Source organism: Rhinatrema bivittatum, chromosome 5 (genome assembly GCF_901001135.1).
Source record: "Rhinatrema bivittatum chromosome 5, aRhiBiv1.1, whole genome shotgun sequence".
In the NCBI taxonomy this organism is placed as follows: domain Eukaryota; kingdom Metazoa; phylum Chordata; class Amphibia; order Gymnophiona; family Rhinatrematidae; genus Rhinatrema; species Rhinatrema bivittatum.
In genome coordinates this window covers 364,856,408-364,879,400 of record NC_042619.1, presented here as the reverse complement: position 1 = coordinate 364,879,400, position 22,993 = coordinate 364,856,408, and the positions used below count along the sequence as shown (strand labels likewise).

At 41.7% G+C, this 22,993-nt stretch overlaps 1 protein-coding gene across 2 annotated transcripts in view; it reads right to left on the bottom strand.

Moving 5' to 3' along the window:
- DCT (dopachrome tautomerase) overlaps positions 1–22,993 on the bottom strand; it is a 72,212-nt gene that overhangs the window by 7,437 nt on the left and 41,782 nt on the right. For both annotated transcript variants that reach the window (XM_029604739.1, XM_029604738.1), the window contains exons 5-6: positions 16,322–16,501; positions 2,802–2,937 (exon numbers count right to left, since the gene is read on the bottom strand). In XM_029604739.1, the coding sequence (XP_029460599.1) occupies positions 2,802–2,937; positions 16,322–16,501 (316 nt within the window). The remainder of the gene's footprint in view (positions 1–2,801; positions 2,938–16,321; positions 16,502–22,993) is intronic.

Genomic DNA, 22,993 nt, shown 5'->3' with positions numbered 1-22,993 from the left:
CACAATTAAACTCTGGAATTTGTTGCCAGAGGTTGTGGTTAGTGCAGTAGTATAGCTGTGTTTAAAAAAGGATTGGATAAGTTCTTGGAGGAGAAGTCCATTACCTGCTATTAATTAAGTTGACTTAGAAAATAGCCACTGCTATTACTAGCAACGGTAACATGGAATAGACTTAGTTTTTGGGTACTTGCCAAGTTCTTATGGCCTGGATTGGCCACTGTTGGAAACAGGATGCTGGGCTTGATGGACCCTTGGTCTCACCCAGTATGGCATGTTCTTATGTTTATACATACGGAATCGTATGGCAGTGTTTCACGGAGGTAAAATATGGTTATATCCTGATTTCTCTAGGACAACGCAAGGAAGGAGAAAAAGGTTTTTGGAATTAAGACCAAAGATAGAAGCTAAGAGGGGCAGAATGCTTTTGAAATTTCCTTGTAAATATGAAATTACTTATTTAAATCAAAAGTATGTTTTTTTCGAAGTATCACAGCTCCGTGCATTCCTTGATTCCCAAACCCAAGAGGCTACAGCGATGTGAATGGAAGTAGTTTAGTAGATATACCAGATGTTTTCTTACATTTTCAATTGTTGAGATAAGGGGAAAATTGGTTCTCTTTATTATTGTCCTTTGTTCCGCTTAGAATTCACCCACCACCTTAAATTGTTTCTGTAAACCAGATAAAGAAATGTGATATTTTGTTACCATTATTCAATTTATGATATCTGTATTGAATTGAATTATTGATTGTATTTGAAAATGCTTAAATAAAAAAAAGAATTTGGTGCCCTAGGCAAATGCCTATGCTGCCTAACTCTGTCCCTGACCCAGAAACATAGAAACTCGACAGCAGAAAAAGACTATATCTTCTGTGCCCAGCCACACCAAATATTCAGCCCTACAATCCCTACCCTGAAAGATCTCCTATGCTTTCTTAAATTCAGATACTATCTTGTCTGCACCACTTCCACTGGGAGGCTGACCTCACATCCATCACTCTCTGTGTAAATAATATTTCCGTATATTATTCCCAACTCTACCCCCTTTCACCCTCGTCCCAGACTTTATTTATTTTTATTTAACGTATTTTGTATACCGTCATTCGGTTTCGCCATAGAACGGTTTACAGAATCATGCAACAGGTTGTATAAGCATCATTACAGTGTCTTATCATGTAGTGTAGCTTGATTACATATAATAGTTATTACTTGCAAGGCTGATTACATATAATAGTTATTACTTGTAAGGATAGTTATATGCAGTAAAAGTATTACATACAGGAAAGAATTACATACACGCTGTTGTTACATCTAGGCTTGGGTTAATAAGCTATGGAGAGAGGAATGTGTATAGGTTGGTTGGATGAGATATTATACATTTGGATCTGTAACAGCAGGGTGTTTAACAATACAAAGTGTCTTTAGATGAAGTGATATATATTATAAAAGGTGGCTTGGGTAATCCATTGTTAAGATTTTTTTGGTAGATCCGGGGCTATTACATTTTTCTTGTTGTTGGGTTGCGTCTGTACTTGGTGGGCTGGTTGATTGAGTGAATTTGAGTAGTCTCTGGTGAACAGCCAGGTGAACTTCAGCCTGTTCAGCTGACATCATCACCTGGCTGCCCCGCTGGCACCTTAAACTTAACATGGCCAAAACAGAGCTTCTTGTTTTCTCCTCAAATCCATTTCCCCACTTCCCTCTTTTTCTGTCTCTTTGGATGGCACTCTTATCCTCCAGGTTCTCTCAGCCCGTAACCTCGGCGTTATTTTCAATGCCTCTTTCCCTATGCACATTCAAAACACTGTTAAAGTGTGACTGTTCTTCCTCTGTAACATCGCTAAAACCCATCCCTTCATTTCTCATCCACTCTCTTATCACTTCCCACTTAGACCACTGCAATTTGCTTTTTGTGGGATTTGCCACTGAACTGTCTTTCTCCACTGCAATCTATTTAAAATTCAGCTGCACAACTTATCCTCAATGCTGCTATGACCATGTAACTTCTCAGATCCCAACACTGGCTCCCTGTCTGTTTCCGTATACAGGGCAAGCTTCTTGCCTATAAATGCATTCATTCTGAAGCATCTTGTTACCCATCTTCTTTTCTCTCTCCCTACACCCTTCCTCACTAACACCATTCATCCGTCAAGTTGCTGTTATCTGTGCCCTTCTTCTCCACCGCTAATTCCTGACTCCACACTTTCTACCCTGTTTTTCCATATGCCTCAAATAGACTTCCTGAGTTCATACATTATGTTCCCTCTCTGACCATATTCTCACCTTTTTTGAAGCTGTTTTTAAATGCTAAGTACTTCTCTACGATAAATCCACTTCCCACGGGCTTTCGCTTGTCTTGCCTAGATCGTAAGCTCCATAGAGCAGGGACCATCTCTTAAGTATATCTGTATAGAGCTGTGTATGTCTCGTAGTGCTTTAGAAATAATGATTAGTAGTACTAATACCCAAAATTGCCTTTTATCTCAATTCACTCATCTTACAGTCCTTACTTTTATGGTAAATGGGTTCTAAGCAATAGAGGAACAACAACTTAAAAAAAAACTGTGCTTAGTGGAAGAAATGTGTGTCTCACTGCTATGTAACAAGTTGATCTGGTCCTGCTTTTACTCCTCTGCATGCAGGTATTTATACTCTTGCTTTTCTTAAGGAATGCCATAGGGAAATCAGAATAGGTCCTAGCATGCAATGGGGTAAAACCAGGACTGGGTCAACTTGTCCTGAAAATCTGAAGCCAGCTGGCAACGCTAGCAGAGAGGGAGAGAGGAGATAACAGATCTTACCACAAAAATGGGATCATTGGCTGCAGAGTGAGGCAGAGCACTGGTCCCATTCAAGAAAGAGTGCACCAAGTTATGGAGACTCATCACCGGAGAATCAAAGGTTCCATCTGGTTTATCAAACCCTTCAAGGGCATTCCTACGAACAAGGAAGAACAGTCAGAAAAGTCTTTAAACTCTTATATTCGTATTCCAAGAAGAAAAAAAAAAAAGGCTCAAAGCAAACATGCTGACATCATGGTGAGACCCATAGCATTTATACCCAGATCCAGGTGTTTCTTATTTTCAGAAAGGTTTCCATATTCCTGGACTGGTGTAAATTACCCAGATGTGATAAGATCACCTTTTTGGTCCTCCAAGCTTACATTGCATTACCTAATGAATTATTTGGCACTTAGCTACATCTTAAGTTAGAGTAGGCCACTAAACTATCCAAATAAGTATTTAGGGGGTCATTTACCAAGTGGATTGCACGTGATAAGGGACGTTTGCATGCGAAAAGTCCCTTATTGCGTGCGATACCAAGATGGGGGTGGAGTCGGGGCAGCGTCAGCCCCGGAAGAGGAGGAGTCGGGGCGGCACCGGGGCTGACGCCGTGAAGACTGCGCTGACAGCAAAAAGTAAGCACCTTTATCGCTGTCAGTTTCGCGCCGAATAACTGCACCTTTTATGCCGGCTATCGCAGGACCGCCCCCCCCCCCCATTTCGCCCCCCGTTACCGCGGGATAGTAAATCCAGCCCTTAGTTTGTCAAATTGCTGGCAATATAACTAATGTGTTTTTAATGATTTTTTTTATGTATGCTTATGCTCCACTTCATTTATAGCCTTCTTAATAATTGTAATTTAACAGATTAGTTCTGCCTCCTAGGATCGACTTCCTCTTAAAGCAACATGATTTGATTCCCATGTGCAATTCACTGGGTTAAGACAACAAATCTTAAATAGTTAAAATAATTAACATTTAAGCTGAACACTCTTGTGGTGTAAGTAAGTAGCACTTTTGGCAAATATAATTGCATTTCAGATTACATAAGTAGTAATAAAGGTTAGCAAACAAATTGCAGTTGACACCTGACTATTGGACTAACTAAATACATTTAGAACATAGGAACATGCTGAGTCAGACCACGGGTGGGACAATCAGCCATCAGTGAGATCCCCCAAGGACCGAGTGGCCAGAAGTCCAGAAAGGCAAGGAAGGGCGATCTGAGAAAAGTCAGGCATGTTCCAAAATGAACAACTAAGTGTCTTCTGCCTGCAATGGCTACCAACTTTCCCCCCAGGATGAGCCCTCAGGTGCTGGTGGCCGGCAAGGCTATAGGAGGCAGAGCTGGGCCCCAATTTAAGGCAAGGAGAAGATGCCTGGAAGAAAGCACGAGACTGGAGCCCCCCCAGGAAATCAGGAAGATGAAGGAGCCAAGCAGGAGCACAGAAGTCAAGAACAAAAGGTAATGAAGCGTTTTGGGTTACAATAACAGGAACTGAGCCAGATTATGAGGACTAAGCTCTGGCAACTAGCTGACAAAAAGCCAGAGTATAAATAAATGCATATCCAGACAAGAAACAAGACGGGAACACTGAATAGAGAATCCAAGCAGCTCGCAGTGCTTACCTATGAACCAGAGGCAAATTCACATTGAATCCTTACAGTATCCCCTTCTGTTTTTAGGGACAGATCCTGGACAGACCCTTATGGTGCTTTGCAAGAAATTTCTTTAGAAGTTGGATGTCGCATAGATCAATCCAAGATCGCTTTTCAGGGCCAAACCTCTTCCACTGGATCAGGTACTGTACACTCTTATGGGACACACTAAACTCCTCAACCTCCAATTCAACTTGGCCATCGACTAGAGTCAAATTTGAAGGCATTCTTTTTCTATCAAAGGGGTCTAGAATACTGACAGTATCTTAAGTCAGGGAACTGAAGGTACATGGTTGCTGGATTAATTTTCTTAGCAATGGGATGTCTCTATATACTTGGGACCAAGTTTAGCACAGGGGAGCCTCAAGCGTAAGTCCTTTGTAGACAGCCAGACCTTATCGTCTACCTGAAAATGAGATTCTCATCAAGGTTGACAGCAAATTTCTTCTGCAGTGTCATGGTTTTCTCTAAATTATTGCACACCTGTACCCAGATTTTCTGGAAATGCCAACCAAGTCATTTGCTGCAGGGGAAGAAGAAAGTAAGCAGATGGAGTCTCGACTATAGATAATAGAGAAACCCCCATAGATTCACTAACATGAATGTTATGAGTGTCTAGTTCAAAGGGGTAATATGACCCAATCATTCTGATGAGCAAAGATGAAACATCTGAAAAACTGCTAAAGATCTTGATTGATCCTTTTCATAAGGCCATTAGCCTGGGAATGATCTCCTGATGAGAATTATAGGCTGATACCAAATCTTTACAACAGGTCCTCCAAAATTTAGCAACAAATTGGGGGCCTTTAACTGATACAGTAGTGATTGGGATTACGTGAAAATGGATCACCTCGCTAACAAAGATGATAGCCAGTTGCAGGGCTGAAGACAGCTTAGAGATGGAAATAAAGTGTGCCCATATTGGAGAAATGGTCCACTACCATTAGTACACTACCATTAGTACACTCAGTAGAAATTGGAAGAGCTGAGAGTCTGCAGAGAGGTGGATGCACAGTGCAGAGGGATTCCTAATACAGAACCCAGTATTATGTACCCTGTAGTTGGGATTATTTTTCCCTATGTGCATCACTTTGAACCTGTCCTCATTAAACTACATCTGCCATTTAGATGCGCAGTCCACCAGTCTTGCAAGGTCCTTTTGCAGTTCCTCACAATCCACTCTTGTTTTAACAACTTTAATAACTTTGTGTCATCTACAAATTTGATCACCTCATCCATTGCTCCATTTCCCAGATCATTTATGAATATGTTAAATAGCACTGGTTCCAGTATAGATCCCTGGGGCACTCACCTATTGTCCTTTCTCTATTGGAAAAACTGACCCTTTAGTCCTTCTTTCCATTTCCTGACTTTTAACCAGTTACCAGTCCACAACAGGACACTGCCTCCTATCCCATGACTTTTTAATTTCCTGGGCAGCATTTCACATGGACTTTGTCAAATGCCTTCTGAAAATCCAGATACACTATATTGACTGGCTCAACCTAATCCACATGTTTATTAACCCTTTAAGAAAAAAATCTAACAGATTGACAAGGCAAGACTTCCCTCTGCTAAATCCATGTTGGCTCTACCCATTAGGCTATGTCTAGCCATATGGCCTGTAATTTTGTTTTTAAGAATAGCTTCTACCATTTTACCCAGCACTGACATCAGGCTTTTACTGGTCTATAGTTTCCTGGATCACCCCTGGAGCGTTTTAAAAATTGGCAATACGTTGGCCAGCCTTCAGGCACTGTGGCTCTTTTTAATATTATGTTACAAATTAACAAGTCTGCAATTTAATATTTGAGTTCATTTGGAACTCTGGGATGAATAGCAGAGTAGGAAGAAAGGCCTGTGAAGATCTCAAATGTTGATCTGGAATATGTGATGATAGGCATTTATTGAGATAATCTAGTCCCAAACCCCTCGGCGACTTAAAGGTCAAACTTGCCACTTTAAAAGTGATGCATGAATTAACCGACAAATAGTGACGTTAATATAGGATAGGGATCACACGATCTCTATATCTTGCTACAGAGGTAATGTGGGCTGGCTCATTCTAGACCAGATGAAGACACTGGAAATGCTTTTTCAACAGTTGTGGTTCATTTTCAACACTTATACAATAGACCTCATTAAACAAATCAATGCCCTGATTTCATGAATGTAGATTTTTAACATTAAAATTACATCTAATTAATCTAACCACAGATGTTTTTCTTAAAATACGTTAGCTGACCTTTATGTATATATTTTTAAGGTGATTTAACACTGCAGTCACATTACTTAATTCAGGAGCCCAGTTAAGACCAGTAATACCTTAAATTTATAAGCAAATAAGAACATAAGAATTGCTATACTGGGAGAGACCGAGGGTCAATCAAGCCCAATATCCTGTTTCCAACAGTGACCAATCCAAGTCACAAACACCTGGTAGGATCCTAAATAGTAGAATGATCCAATGCTGCTAACAGTAACTCCTCAAATTTACCTGTCAATAATGTTTTATGGACTTTTCCTCTAAGAACCTGTCCAAACCTTTTTAAACCCAGCTATGATCATATCCTCCAGCAATGAATTTCAGAGCTTATTTGTACATTGAGTAAAAACTATTTTTTTCCGATTTGTTTTACATGTACTACTTACTAACTTCATGGAGTGATCCCGAGTTGTATTTTTTAAAAGAGTAAATAACTAATAACTAATTCACATTTATCCTTTTGACTCCACTCATGATTTCATAGACTTCTATCATATCCCTTTTCAGCTGTCTCTTCTCCAAGCTGAACAGCCCTGACCTCTTTTGCCTTTCCTCATAGGGGAGCCATTCCATCCCCTTTATCATGTTGGCTGCCCTTCTCGGCATCTTTTCCGATGCAGCAACCAGAACTGTACACAGTACTCAAGGTATGGTGCCACAATGTAGTGATTATGACAGACATTCTCTGTTTTATTCTCTCTTCCTTTTCTAATAATTCCTAACATTCTGTTTGCTTTTTTGATCACCACTGCACACTGAGCCAAGGATTTCAAAGTATTTGACCAAAATGAAACCTGGATCATTTTATTAGGTGGTAACTCCCAATATGGAACCCAATATCAAGTAACTACAATTTGGATTATTTTTCCATATGTGCATCATCTTGCACTTGTCCACATTAAATTTCATCTGCTATTTTGATTCCCAGTCTCGCAAGGACCTCCTGCAATTTCTCACTATCCCCTTGTGATTTAACAATTTGGAATAATTTTGTATCATCTGCAAATCTGATCACCTCGCTCATTGTCCCATTTTTAAGATCATTTATAAATACATCAAAAAGCACTGTCCCGGTACAGATTCCTTCAGCATTCCACTATTTACTTTCCTCTGTTGAGAAAACTGTTACCTATCTTTTAACCAGTTCACAATCCACAATAGGACATTGCCTCCTATCTCATAACTTTTACATTTTCTCAGGAGTCTATTATTAGGGACTTTGTCAAACCCCTGAAAATTCAAATACACTACATTCACCGGCTTACCATTATCCAGATGTTTATTAACTCCTTCAAAAAAATGTAGCAGATTAGTGAGGCAAGATTTCCCTTGAGTAAATCCATGTTGGTTGTATCCCATTAAACCATGTCTTTCTATATGTTCTGTGATTTTGTTCTTCAGAATAGTTTCTATGATTTTTCCCAGGACTGAAGTCAGGCTCACCGGTCTATGGATTCCCAGATCACCCATGGAGCCCTTTTTAAAAAGTTGGCACTACATTGGTCACCCTCCAATCTTCAAAAAAATAAGATGATTTTAATGATATGTTACAAATTACCAAAAATAGATCTGAAATTTCATTTTTTATTTCTTTCATAACTCTGGGGTGTATACTATCTGGTCCAGGTTATTTCCTACTCTTTAGTTTGTCAATCTGCCCTGTTACATCTTCCAGGTTCACAGTGATTTGTTTCAGTTCCTCTGAATCATCACCTTTAAATGCTGTTTCTGACATGGGTATCTTCCAAACATCCTCCTCAGTAAACACTGAAGGAAATAATTATTTTAGTTTTTCCACTATGGCATTGTTTTCCCTAAATGCCCCTTTAACCTCACGATCATCTAACAGCCCAAACAACTCTCTTGCAGGCTTCCTGCTTCAGCTGTATTTGGAAAGGTTTTTATTTTGAGCTTTGCCTCTATATCTAGTTTTTTTTCAAATTCTATTTTTGCCTGCCTTATCAATATTTTGCATATAACTTGAGGACACTGTATAATATTTCTAGTACTGTGACAGATATTTACAGCCTAAAAATTTTTTTTTGGCGATGGAACCGCATCAGCAAGCCTGGCAACGGCAGTATAACAAACTGACATCCGGTCTACTTGTCACTTGCGGTATTTTTTATCTCAAAAGTTCTTTCACATTTTAGTGTCAAAAGGTCTTTCAAATAACAGTTCAAAATTCTGATGTTAAATTTTAGTTTGTCTGTTCCCGTGAGCAATCTGAACAAGGACCCGACAGCAGCCGGTGTTGCGCGACTCAACAGTCGCTTCTTAAGGAGTATGTTCTACAGATCAGAAGCTTTATTCCGGACTCAGGCGTCTCATATGATTCCACTACAGTGGAACATACTCCTGAAGAAGCGACTGTTGAGTCGCGCAACACCAGCCGCTGTTGGGTCCTTGTTCAGATTGCTCACGGGAACAGACAAACTAAAATTTAACATCAGAATTTTGAACTGTTATTTGAAAGACCTTTTGACACTAAAATGTGAAAGAACTTTTGAGATAAAAAATACCGCAAGTGACTAGTAGACCGGATGGCAGTTTGTTATATTGCCGTTGCCAGGCTTGCTGATGTGGTTCCATCGCTAAAAAAAATTTTTAGGCTGTAAATATGTCTCACAGTACTAGAAATATTATACAGTGTCCTTTTGTTGTGTTTGGATTACTATTAAGAGGACTGTGCATTTTGGGTTCTTTATTTGTTTTGTTGCATATAACTTGCCAATGCTTATGCTTTTTTCCTATTTTTTTTTAGTTAAATCTCGTTTCCATTTTTTGAAAGAAGTTCTTTTAGTGGTAATAATGGGAGATATCAATTACCAAAAAATGAGTGGAAACCAAATTAATTAAATATTATAGCCTAAAAGGTGTCACCAAGACTGTTGTTGTGACACTTAAATAGTGACCAACCGATAAATAAATATTGGAAAAAAATAAAATAAATATTGAAAAAAAAAAAATAGTAACCAACCGGTCTACACATCACCCACCTTACAAAGTCTTTTTTAATGAGATATATTTTTTTGAATTTTTGTTTTTTTTGTAAAACTTCTTCTAGTGTGCACTAGTGAAAGACTCTTTGTATTCAGCTTTAACCAGACCCAACATGGCCCGTGTTTCGCTGTGAAGCTTCTTCAGGGGCATGCAATGATATCAATGAATAGCGAGTCATATCACTTTCACCTTCTCTTGATGGTGAAAGTGATATGACTTGCTATTCATTGATATCATTGCATGCCCCTGAAGAATCTTCACAGCGAAACACGGGTCATGTTGGGTCTGGTTAAAGCTGAATACAAAGAGTCTTTCACTAGTGCACACTAGAAGAAGTTTTACAAAAAAAACAAAAATTCAAAAAAATATATCTCATTAAAAAGGACTTTGTAAGGTGGGTGATGTGTAGACCGGTTGGTCACTTTTTAAGTGTCACGACGACAGGCTTGCTGACACCTTTTAGGCTATAATATTTAATTAATTTGGTTTCCACTAATTTTTTGCTAATTATATTTGTGTGGTATACCACTGACTCTTTTTGACCAATTTAGATATCAATTACCCCAATATTGACTGGGTAAATGTATCATTGGGACATGCTAGCGAGATAAAGTTCCTGGATGGAATAAATGACAGCTTTATGGAGCAATTGGTCCTGGAACTGACAAAAGAGGGAGCAATTTTAGATCTACTTCTCAGTGGAGCACAGGATTTGGTAAGAGAGGTAATGGTGGTGAGGCTGCTTGGCAATAGTGATCATAATATGATCAAATTTGAATTAATGACTGGAAGGGATAGTAAGCAAATCTACGGCTCTCGTGCTAAACTTTCAAAAGGGAAACTTTGATAAAATGAGGAAAATAGGAAAAAACTGAAAGGAGCAGCTACAAAGGTAAAAAGTGTGCAAGAGGCGTGGTCATTATTAAAAAATACCATCCTAGAAACGCAGTCCAGATGTATTCCACACATTAAGAAAGGTGGAAAGAAGGCAAAACGATCACCGGCATGGTTAAAAGGGGAGGTGAAAGAAGCTATTTTAGCCAAAAGATCTTCATTCAAAAATTGGAAGAAGGATCCAACAGAAGAAAATAGGATAATGCATAAGCATTGGCAAGTTAAATGTAAGACATTGATAAGACAGGCTCAGAGAGAATTTGAAAAGAAGTTGGCTGTAGAGGCAAAAACTCACAGTAAAAACTTTTAAAAATATATCCAATGCAGAAAGCCTGTGAGGGAGTCAGTTGGACCGTTAGATGATCGAGGGGTTAAAGGGGCAATTAGAGAAAATAAGGCCATCGCGGAAAGATTAAATGATTTTTATGATTCAATGTTTACTGAAGAGGATGTTGGGGAGATACCCATATCAGAGAAGGCTTTCATGGGTAATGATTCAGATGGACTGAACTAAATCCCTAGAAGATGTGGTAGGCCTGATTGGTAAACTGAGGAGTAGTAAATAACCTGGACTGGATGGTATACACCCAAGGGTTCTGAAGGAACTAAAAAATGAAATTTCAGATCTATTAGTAAAACTTTGTAACCTATCATTAAAATCATCCATTGTACCTGAAGACTGGAGGGTGGCTAATGTAACCCCAATATTTAAAAAGGGCTCCAGGGGCGATCCAAGAAACTACAGACCGGTTAGCCTGACTTCAGTGCCAGGAAAAATAGTGGAAAGTGTTCTAAACATCAAAATCACAGAACATATAGAAAGACATGGTTTAATGGAACAAAGTCAGCATGGCTTTACCCAAGGCAAGTCTTGCCTCACAAATCTGCTTCACTTTTTTGAAGGATTTAATAAACATGTAGATAAAGGTGAACAGGTAGATGTAGTATATTTGGATTTTCAGAAGGTGTTTGACAAAGTCCCCCATTGAGAGGCTTCTAGGAAAATTTAAAAGTCATGAGATAGGTGGTGATGCCCTTTCGTGGACTACAAACTGGCTAAAAGACAGGAAACAGAGAATAGGATTAAATGGACAATTTTCTCAATGGAAGGGAGTGGGCAGTGGAGTACCTCAGGGATCTGTATTGGGACCCATACTCTTCAATATATTTATAAATGATCTGTAAAGAAATATGTCAAGTGAGGTAATCAAATTTGCAGATGATACAAAATTGTTCAGATTAATTAAATCACAAGCAGATTGTGATAAATTACAGGAAGACCTTCTGAGACTGGAAAATTGGGCATCCAAATGGCAGATGAAATTTAATGTGGATAAGTGCAAGGTGATGCATATAGGGAAAAATAACCCATGCTATTGTTACAGAATGTTAGGTTCCATATTAGGAGCTACCACCCAAGAAAGAGATCTAGGCATCATAGTGGATAACATTGAAATCATCGGTTCAGTGTGCTACAGCAGTCAAAAAAGCAAACAGAATGTTGGGAATTATTAGAAAGGGAATATTGAATAAACGGAAAATGTCATAATGCCTCAGTATTGCCCCATGGTGAGACCGCAACTTGAATAATGTGCACAATTCTGGTTGCCGCATCTCAAAAAAGATATAGGTACAGAGAAGGCGACCAAAATGATAAGGGGAATGGAACAGCTCCCCTATGAGAAAAGACTAAAGAAGTTAGGAATTTTCAGCTTGGAGAAGAGACAGCTGAGGGAGGATATGATAGAGGTGTTTAAAATCATGAGAGGTCTAGAACGGGTTAATGTGAATCAGTTATTTACTCTTTCGGATAATAGAAAGACTAGGGGGCACTCCATGAAGTTAGCATGTGGCACATTTAAAACTAATCGGAGAAAGTTCTTTTTTACTCAACGCACAATTAAACTCTGGAATTTGTTGCCAGAGGATGTGGTTAGTGCAGTTAGTGTAGCTGTGTTTAAAAAAGGATTGGATAAGTTCTTGGAGGAGAAGTCCATTACCTGCTATTAATTAAGTTGACTTAGAAAATAGCCACTGCTATTACTAGCAACAGTAGCATGGAATAGACTTAGTGTTTGGGTACTTGCCAGGTTCTTATGGCCTGGATTGGCCACTGTTGGAAACAGGATGCTGGGCTTGATGGACCCTTGGTCTGACCCAGTATGGCATATTCTTATGTTCTTATGTTGTTTATGATCTCAGGGCTTTCCTACTATTAAACTTATTTGGTGTATTTTATGTTAATTTGGCAATGACCTGCAAGGGTACAATAGTTAATCTATTGATAAGGGTTGGGGCATTCCTTTGTTTTACCTAAATCCCTGATTGATTCTTGATGTGAAATTGGCTCGTCCTCTGAAGTGGGATAAGAGTCTATAAATCAAATAATGTGCTTAGGGGTGGGTGGGAGGGAAAGAAAGACATTAAAAGTTACTTAATTTTCTGTTTTTTACATTAGGCACAAACACTATAAAGTTTCCTAATTTTTGTTTTTTTTATATCAGGTATACACACTAAAGGTTAATTTACCCCATAATCTCTCTTCTAAATCATAAAATTACGCAGCACAGTAATAATTATTGATCAGCCACCAACAAAATCACCTTCTGTTCCTCGTACTCCTTTAGGATTCAAGAAAGTTTAGCAAGTATCAGCTTCCCAACTCCTTCCCTGTTTCTCCATACTGGGCCTTGAACCTGTAGCCAGGGGACTCGGCACAGCTCTTAAACCCCTAAGCCACTGTGCACAAAAAAGTCCTTTAACCCCTTTCAGGATGATAAAACACAATACAATAGGCTCACTGACAAATATATTTGGGGTGGACCAGAAAGGGGTTAAACTTCACCCCAGGTGGGACTTAAACCTACCATCCCTAGTTTAGGAGTCAAGTGCCTTATGCATTAGTTGATTCAAATCTTATAAACACTATTTGGTCTGATGCCTTTATAGCTCAGCATCAGAAAGCTTTTCACCTCTAGGTCACGGTTTCAAATCCCAGCTCAGATAGCCCATATGAAATGAGATGGGGTCTCAGTCCAGTTCCGGGAGCCACAGCAGATACATTCACACTATGGTTCCTGTCAGATTCCTCCTGTGAATTCTGCTACCGATCTTGTCACTGACGTGTGACAAGGACACGATGAGAGAGAGATCTCATCAGGGCGAGATTCAAAATGTCGGTACCCAAAGTCAATGTGGGGGGAGTGGTCCCCAGGAATGTTAAGATTACTTACCTGGTAATCTCCTTTTCCTTAGTGTATGCAGATGGACTCAAAACAAATGGGTATAGTGTGCTCATGCTAGCAGTTGGAGACGGACCTGACGTCAGCACGGGTACATATACCCCCACAGGAAGTGAAGCAATTCAGTAATCTTCCTTGCAAAAGCTGTTATAGCCATATGTGTACTGACCGATCGATTAATCAACAGGATTACCCTGACCAATTGAAGGTAGCTGGAGACCACCAGTGTTCTCAACCTGAAGGCGTCGACACCCGGCAGGGTGGAAGCCCTATCATAAGCAAAACATGGCCTACCTTGAGTCAGCGAATCCCATGTATACCGGCAGCCGGGCGGGATGCTGAGTCCATCTGCATACACTAAGGAAAAGGAGATTACCAGGTAAGTAATCTTAACATTTCCTAGCATGTAGCAGATGGACTCAAAACAAATGGGATGTACAAAAGCTACTCCCGGACTGGGCGGGAGGCTGCTCGAGAGCCGTTTAGGATTGCCCTCGCAAATGCTGAGTCCTCCCTGGCCTGAACGTCCAGACGGTAGAATCTGGAGAAGGTATGGAGGGAGGACCACGTCGCCGCTTTACATATCTCTGCAGGCGACAGCAGCTTAGCTTCTGCCCAAGAGGCTGATTGTGCTCTGGTAGAATGAGCCTTGACCTGTAGAGGTGGTGGTTTTCCTGCCTCTACGTAGGCTGCCTTGATAACTTCTTTAATCCAGCGGGCGATGGTCGGCCGTGAGGCCGCTTCTCCTTGCTTCTTCCCGCTGTGCAGGACAAACAGGTGGTCCGTCTTTCGTACTGCTTCTGACATTTCCAGATATCTGGACAGCAGTCTGCCGATGTCGAGATGACGTAGTATTCGACCTTCTTCCGATTTCTTCAAAGAATTTAGTCGATAGAATTTGGAAAACACGCTCAGCAAGCGTGGGTAGCTCCAAACTGCTTTGGAGACGGAAATTACTGAATTGCTTCACTTCCTGTGGGGGTATATGTACCCGTGCTGACGTCAGATCCGTCTCCAACTGCTAGCACGAGCACACTATACCCATTTGTTTTGAGTCCATCTGCTACACGCTAGGAAATGTCCCTTTCCAAATTCTCCACTCCTTCCCTCCCCTCATCTCCTCCTCTCCAGCCTGTGACAGCAACATAACAGCACAGGGCCCGTGAGCTGGCACACACTCACAGAGCCTTCAGCAACATCAGCCCCTCCTCCCACTCAGGCTTCCTATTACCAAAGGAGAGTGCCACAGGGCTATGAGCGTGCGCCAGCTCACAGGGCCCACTGACTTTACTTTCTGTTGCTATGGGTGCTCGCTGAAGTTTGTTGTGATTTTCACCATCTTCAGCTGATCCAGAATGTGGCGGCTTGCATCACCTCTGGAGCGACATATAGAAATTATGTGGCCCCTATCCTATATCAGCTTCACTGTTTGCTAGAAGTGGCATGTAAATTACTGCGGGTTTGGTACCAGATTATCTCAATAAATGCCTATCATCGTATGCTCCAAGGCAACACTGAGGTTGTCTCAGGACTCTCTCCTGACTGCACCCTCCTTAAAGGCAGAATGCCTCAGTATGATCCATGAAAGGGTTTTCAGTTGTGCTGCTCCAACAATTTAGAATTTGTTGCCTTCAGAAACCAGAGAATGTATTGATTATTTGTCTGTAAATCTAACAACCTGAATTTTTAGGATAGGGTTGATTTAAATTTAGTATAGGGAAATGATTGCAGAAAAGGACCAAATGCTCCTTCCAGTCTGCCCAGCAAGATTCCTAAGGTAGTATCTGCCACTCTGTGCAGTTATCCCCAAGCCTTATGATAACCCATAAAAATCGTAGCTAGCAACATTTTTACTGGGTGATGAATCTTCTTGAAATTTCAGACAGCGCTGCTTGACATGCTTTGCTTATGGATTTGGCCGTAGAAGCAGTCCTGTGCTTTTTCCCTTATGCCTGCATATCAGTACCCCAGACCATAGAAGTCAGGGCCCTCTTGGTTGTGGTTGTCTGATCTGAATATCCCATATTAGGCTGTTAAGGGCAGGGTTGGTCATTCCTCTTTCCTCCTAGTTCAGTTGTTTGTCCAGGGTTTTTGTTAATGCAACTATTTTACATTTATTTTCATAGTTATGATTACATTTTCTTTACACTCGCTTTTGTGTTACATTTGTGCTATTGAGTGTGTTGATAAATTTGCATCATTATGTGATGATCTAGTATTTTTACCCCACCAGGAGCATTCTTTTTAAATGATTCAGTGGATAAGAGGCCTAAATAAATAAATCCATTTAAAATAAATGACATTTGGCAGCAGACGCTGATGATAATATGGCGCCGTAGGTAATTGCCTTTGCCATAATCCGGGCCTGGCTCTCATGCCTTTAATGGTAGAGAAGTGCTCATTCCTCCCCTCTAATTACCATGGAAATGTAACGGAGCGCTTTCATAATCCTGCAAGCAGAAACAGAAGACTTACCTGAAACTGAAACTCGAATTCCGGAAAAATGGAGGGTTGTCGAAATCTTTAAGTGAAAGACATTTTTTCACATCATCCATGTTTGGCAGCTGGCTTCCAGTCCTTCCAAGTGGGTTTCTCTGAATCAGGCCCTCATTGGTGCCATTACACAGAGTAACTAGTCGATTGTAGTCATTCAAGCTGAAGCGTTAAAATAAAAGCATGTAAATCAATTTAGTAGTCCTGAAACCTTGCAGCAGGTGACTTTCCATATCCCGGGACCTTGCCGCAGTATCTAAACCATACAAGCACAACTGGTATGATATATTACATTTCATCAAGAAAGCAAAAGCCTAATTTTATGGTAGAAGTCTAGAACCATGATTGTCTGTTCAGATAATTAAACTCTGAACAGACATTTCTGAGTAATACATAACCTGGAGTTGTTTTCTCTACAATAGGAAATGCTACGAGCTTATTGTTACCTTTTGTGTGATCATGTTTATCAATCCTTTTAAATTAGAAATGCCCATATCATTCCAAAATGTCCTGCCTGTAAAGCGTTAATATCTGGCCAACACAGAGCTGCACAGATGGTGGAAATCCAACCATGGATGTATTTTAGACTACTGAATAATGTATTAGCCTAATATTGTTTTTATTACTGATTTTATTTGTATTATTTTGGATCTATGCAAACCGTTGTGATGGAACCCTCTAAATGACGGTATATAAAATTTTACAAATAAATAAATAAATGTTTGGCCCAAGCCAGAAGTCACAGTAGTATAGCGCCTGTTCTTCTAGAATGCTAACAAGCATACGTATGATACTCATTTTTCTAGAATTCAGTTCTGCTCTGTTTCTTTAACTTTTTATTAATATATCCTTCTGCAGAGTTAAGGGAGTCCCTTATCATAAAATCATAAAAGCAACAATAAATTCTGATAGTTAAAATACAATAAGATATTTAAACAAAATAAAATTATTAATAAAAGGACAGAATAATCGCTTATTCGTTCTAACTATATCTTTCCTCTAAATGGTCTGCATAGGCCTGCTCAAAGAGCCAAGTCTTCAGTGCTTTCTTAAATGCCTTAAACTCAGTTTCCAGACGTAGTTCAACGGGCATTGTATTCCAAATACAGGGACCAGCAATAGAGATGGATCTGTCCCGTACAGAGTGATCAAGAAATTACAGTACATGTTCCACTAATCCTCCTACCTCTCACAATACTCTAATTCAACTTCTCCCAGTAGAAATATGTCTCTCACATTCCTGAATTACATCCCAAACACTAGGGACCAATAACTCACCCCACTAGGTAGTAAGATCTATCACCCTTTTGCCCCACAAAATCTCAGTGTTCCTACAACAGAGGAACTCACACAATATGCCATAATGCACCATCTCACTCCAGCTCCTTGGCTCCATATCCCAGCAATGGTTAGGACTTCCCCAGCATCCTCCACTCTCTGAATCTCCTCCCCTTCTTTGGAACCCATTTGCTGTCAGGCCTCCTTTTTCTCCACTTCCTCCCTTATGACCCACACTAGGGTGGTGGGGGTCATAAGAGAGGCGCTGTGGCCCAAAAATGGAAGGAAGGCCAGTGGGGCTGCAGCAGAACCAATCCTGCCATGGCCCAAAGATGGAAGGAAGGCTCAGGGCCCATGGTAGAGCCTAACCCACTGCGGCCTGAAGATGGAAGGAAGGCTGGTGGGGCAGCAGCAGAACTCATCATGCTGCAGCAGGAAATGAGAAGGAAGGCTGGAAAGGCCATGGCGGAATGCATCCTGCCACGGCCCAAATAAAGAAGGAAGGCTGCAGAGCTGCATCGGACTCCATTTCACCACAGCCTAAAGAGATTGGGAGGGCCTGAGAGTGTGTTTGTGTAAGAGAGAGCCTGTATGTGTGTGTGTGTGTGAGAGAGAGAGAGCCTTTATACATGTAAATAGAGCCTAGGTGTGTGTGTGAGAGACAGCCTTGGTGCTTGTGTGTGAGGAGGTGTCATATACATAATGGGGCGGATTTTCAGAGCCCTGCTTGCCTAAATCCGCCCAAAACCGGGCGGATTTAGGCGAGCAGGGCCCTGCGCGCCGGTGAGCCTATTTTACATAGGCCTACCAGCGCGTGCAGAGCCCCAGGACTCGCGTAAGTCCCGGGGTTCTCCGAGGGGGGCGTGTCGGGGGCGGGCCCGGTCGTCGCGGCGTTTCGGGGGCATGTCGGCAGCGTTTTGGGGGCGGGTACGGGGGCGTGGCTATGGCCCGGGGCAGTCCTGGGGTGTGGCCGCGCCCTCCGTACCCGCCCCCAGGTCGCGGCCCGGCACGCAGGAGGCCCGCTCGCGCGCGGGGATTTACTTCTCCCTCCGGGAGGCATAAATCCCCGGAGAAAGGTAAGGGGGGGTGTAGACAGGGCCGGGTGGGTGGGTTAGGTAGAGGAAGGGAGGGGAAGGTGAGGGGAGGGCGTTAGAGGATTCCCTCCAAGGCCGCTCCGATTTCGGAGCGGCCTTGGAGGGAACGGGGGTAGGCTGCGCGGCTCGGCGCGCGCCGGCTATACAAAATCGATAGCCTTGCGCGCGCCGATCCAGGTTTTTAGCAGATACGCGCGGCTCCGCGCGTATCTACTATAATCCAGCGTACTTTTGTTTGCGCCTGGAGCGCAAACAAAAGTAGGCCTATTCGCGGAGTATGAAAATCCGCCCCAATGTGTGTGTGTGTGTGTGTGTGTGTGAAAGAGATAGAGAGAGGGAATGTGTGTGAGAGTATGGGCATGTATTTGGGAGAGGTAGTGTATGAGAGAATTAACATGTATGTGTAAGAAAGAGAAGATAAAGTTCATGTGGCCATGACAATCTCAGAGCAACTGGAAATCAAAAGATCCCAGGTATGGCGAGCAGAAGATTTTAAATTCTTGTTAGTTTTAATTACTGGGCGTTTGATAATTTTGCTGTTTTGAAATATTGTATTGATGTTTTGGGAAATGTTTTTCAAATGTTTTGAAATTATTATTATTAGTAGTAGCATTGTTTTACTACTATGATTCATGATTTTTATTCCTTGATTATATTGTTTGATGTTTTATGAGGAATGGTCATGTTGCACTGTATACAACATCTGGCTTGTTGCGATTTCCATTTCAGCTCTTTTCTGCATCTTTCTATTTTTGCTTTATGGTCTTTTTATTCAGTATTTGTATATTTTATGTAATATATGAGGTGTAAAGTATCATCTGAATATTTATTTATTTATTTACTTATTTATTTAAAGTTTTTCTAGACCGACATTCATTGGAGACATCATATCAGTTTACATTTAAACATAACAACAAGCAAAAATGCTTTACAATGGAACCAATTTGATAACATGAAAAATATCTAGGGGGGGGGGTAAGATTATAAAGGGGGAACTGGATAGGAATTTTACTAGTTGAGGGAGTTAAATTAACTTGATATATTGTTGACAACATATTTACAAAGATATACATATTAGCATAGCCAAGAAGTTGCTATGAGGGATGAAGTGGTTAGATAAAGATGCACGGGGCCTTGTAAGAGCTGGGGATGGGGGGGGGGGGGGGAGAATGGAGAGGTGCAGTTAAGGTGATAGGGTGGGGGTGGAGGGTGTGTGTGTACACGTGCGGGTCATGAGTACGCTTGTATGAAGAGCCAAGTTTTTAGTTTTCGTTTGAATTTTTGCAAGCAGTGTTCTTGGCGAAGGTCGGTGGGCAGGGTGTTCCATAGTGTAGGACCTGCGATGGAGAGTGTGCGCTCTTTAGTGGAGATGTGGTGGGTAATTTTGGATGAAGGAGTGTGTAGGGTGGCTAAATAGTGGGATCGGGTGGGTCTGTTGGTGTTGCGGAAGGTGAGAGAGTTATTGAGCCAGTGCATATTATGGTTGTGTAAGGTTTTGTGTATGATGAGGAGGGTTTTGTATTGGATGCGATGTTGGATTGGGAGCCAATGTAGTTCTTTCAGAATGGGGTAATGTGCTCGTTCCTGTGAGTGTTGGTGAGAATACAAGCTATTGCATTCTGGAGCATTTGGAGGGGGTGATAGTGTTTTTGGGAAGGCCAAGGAGGAGTGTGTTGCAGTAGTCAATTTTTGAGAAGATGGTTGACTGGAGCACTGTCCTGAAATCGTTGAAGTGGAGGAGGGGTTTTTAGTATTTTTTAGGGTTTGCAGCTTAAAGTAACATTCTTTCATGGTGGTGCTGATGAATTTTTTAAGGATGAGTTGGTCATCCATGATGACGCCTACATTTTCTTACATGATGTGTGGTGGGAATTGAGGGGGGAGGGCGCTGAGTTGGGTGGAGGTGGGGGTATTGTGCTAGGGTTTAATTATCATGAATTCCATTTTGGAGGAGTTGAGTGCGAGGTTAAGGCTTGTGAGAAGGTTGTTTATAGTGGAGAGGGAAGTTTCCCAGGTTTTGATTTCATTAGGTAGGAAGTCAGTGATTGGGATGATGATTTGTACGTCATCCACGTATATGAAGTGTGTAAGACCAAGTTCGGAGAGGAGGTGGCAGAGAGGCAGAAGGTAAATGTTGAATAGGGTAGAGGATAGTGAGGAGCCTTGGGGAACTCCTTGCGGAAAGTTAATTGCTTTTGAGTCGTGGTTACCTATTCTAACTTTGTATTGTCTGTCTTTTAGATAGGATGTGAACCAGTGGAAGGGTGTTCCTGAAATGACATTTCAGAGAGTCGATCAAGTAGGATATTATGGCTTATGGTATCAAAGGTCGCGGATATGTCTAGAAGTGCAAGAATGTATGAGTGGCCTTTGTCCAATCCTTTGAGTAGGTAGTCGGTGAGTGAGAGGAGGAGGGTTTCTGTGTTGAAGTACTTACGGAACCCAAATTGTGATGGGAAAAGGATATTATTACTTTCTAAATCGTCAGTTTGTTGTATGTTGACTTCTTTTTCCAGAACCTTTGATATGAAAGGTAATTTGGAGATTGGGCAGTAGTTGGTAAGTTCGGTTGGATCGAGCTTCGGTTTCTTTAGAATAGGTTTGACCAGAGCTGTTTTAGTGAGGTGGGGACATGTTCCAGGGTGATTGATCGATTTATAATGTGAGTTAAGGGTTGTGAAATAGTGTTAGGGATGGAGAGGATGTGTTTGGTGGGGATAGTGTCAGATGGGTGAGATGAGGGTTTCATTTTCTTTAGAATTGATTCTATTTCGGAGGGAGCAGTAGTCTCAAATGAGTTTAGGGAGGCTTGAGGGTGTTTTGCGAGGGCCTTGGAGGGAGAAGAGGCTGTGGGAAAATGAGTCATGATTTTTTCTATTTTATCATGGAAGAATTGGGCTAGGTCCCGGCATTTAGTGGCAGCTTCTACGTCGGGCATGGGTGAGGGGGAGGTTTTGGTTAGGTCTGAGATGTAGTCGAATAAGGCTTTGGGGTTGAAGTGAAAGTTATGGATGTGTTGTGCGAGGATGTCTCGCTTGGTTTTAAGGATGTTCTCACGGTATATGTGTAGGGTGCATTTGTATTTGGTGAGTTGTGTGGGGGAGGGGTCTTTGCTCCAGTTCCTTTCTTGTTTTCTAAGGTTACATTTCAGTGTCTTTAGTTCTGGAGAGTGGTTTTTGGTGTTAAAAGAAGGATTGATTTTTTTTTATATTGTAATGGGCAGAGTTTGTCAGCAATATTGTTAGTGAGTTGGTACCAGGATGAGAGGGCAGAATCTGCGTCAGTTAGGTCTAGTTTATCGAGGTCATTTGTTAGGGCTGTAATCAGGTCGTCTCTGGAACAGGGCTTCCTAAAATGTATTGTGTTGTATTTAGTGTTTGTATCAGGGCTTACAGTTTTATTTATAGTAAAATTTGCTTTGATGAGTGAGTGGTCAGACCAGGGTACTGGAGTGCAAGAGTGAGTGTCTGAGCGTATGAGATTATTTGTGAAGATGAGATCGAGGGTGTGCCCTGCTCTGTGTGTAGGACCATTTATTATTTGGTTGAAACCCATTGCCTGGAGTGAAGTCAAGAAGGCATCACATGCGGGGGGGGGGGGGGGGGGGGGGGGTGTATGGTGTCGACATGTAAATTTAAATCCCCAAGGATAATGGCAGGGGTATTCATTGATATGTTTTTGGCTATGCACTCAATGAGGGGGGAGAAGTTTTTGTTTAGGAGACCTGGAGGAGTATATACTAGGGATGTGAATCGTTTTTTGACGATTTAAAACAATCGTCAGATATATTTTAAATTAAATCGTCAAAAATCGTTAGAGCCGCGATACAATAGCAATTCTCCCGATTTATCGTCAAAAAATCGTAAATCGGGGGAGGGGGGAGGGCGGGAAAACCGGCACACCAAAACAACCCTAAAACCCACCCCGACCCTTTAAAACAAATCCCCCACCCTCCCGAACCCCCCCCAAAATGTTTTAAATTACCTGGGGTCCAGTGGGGGGGGGGGGGGGGGGATCCCAGTGCGATCTCCCGCTCTCGGGCCACAGCTGCGTTAATAGAAATGGCGCCGGTGGCCCTTTGCCCTTACCATATGACAAGGTAAAGGTAGCGCCAGCGCCATTTTGTTTCCTGTCACCCGACGTCACGAGTGCAGGAGATCGCTCCCAGACCCCCGCTGGACCCCCCAGGGATTTTTGGCCAGCTTGTGGGGGCCTCCTGACCCCCACAAGACTTGCCAAAAGTCCAGCGGGGGTCCGGGAGCGACCTCCTGCACTCGGGCCG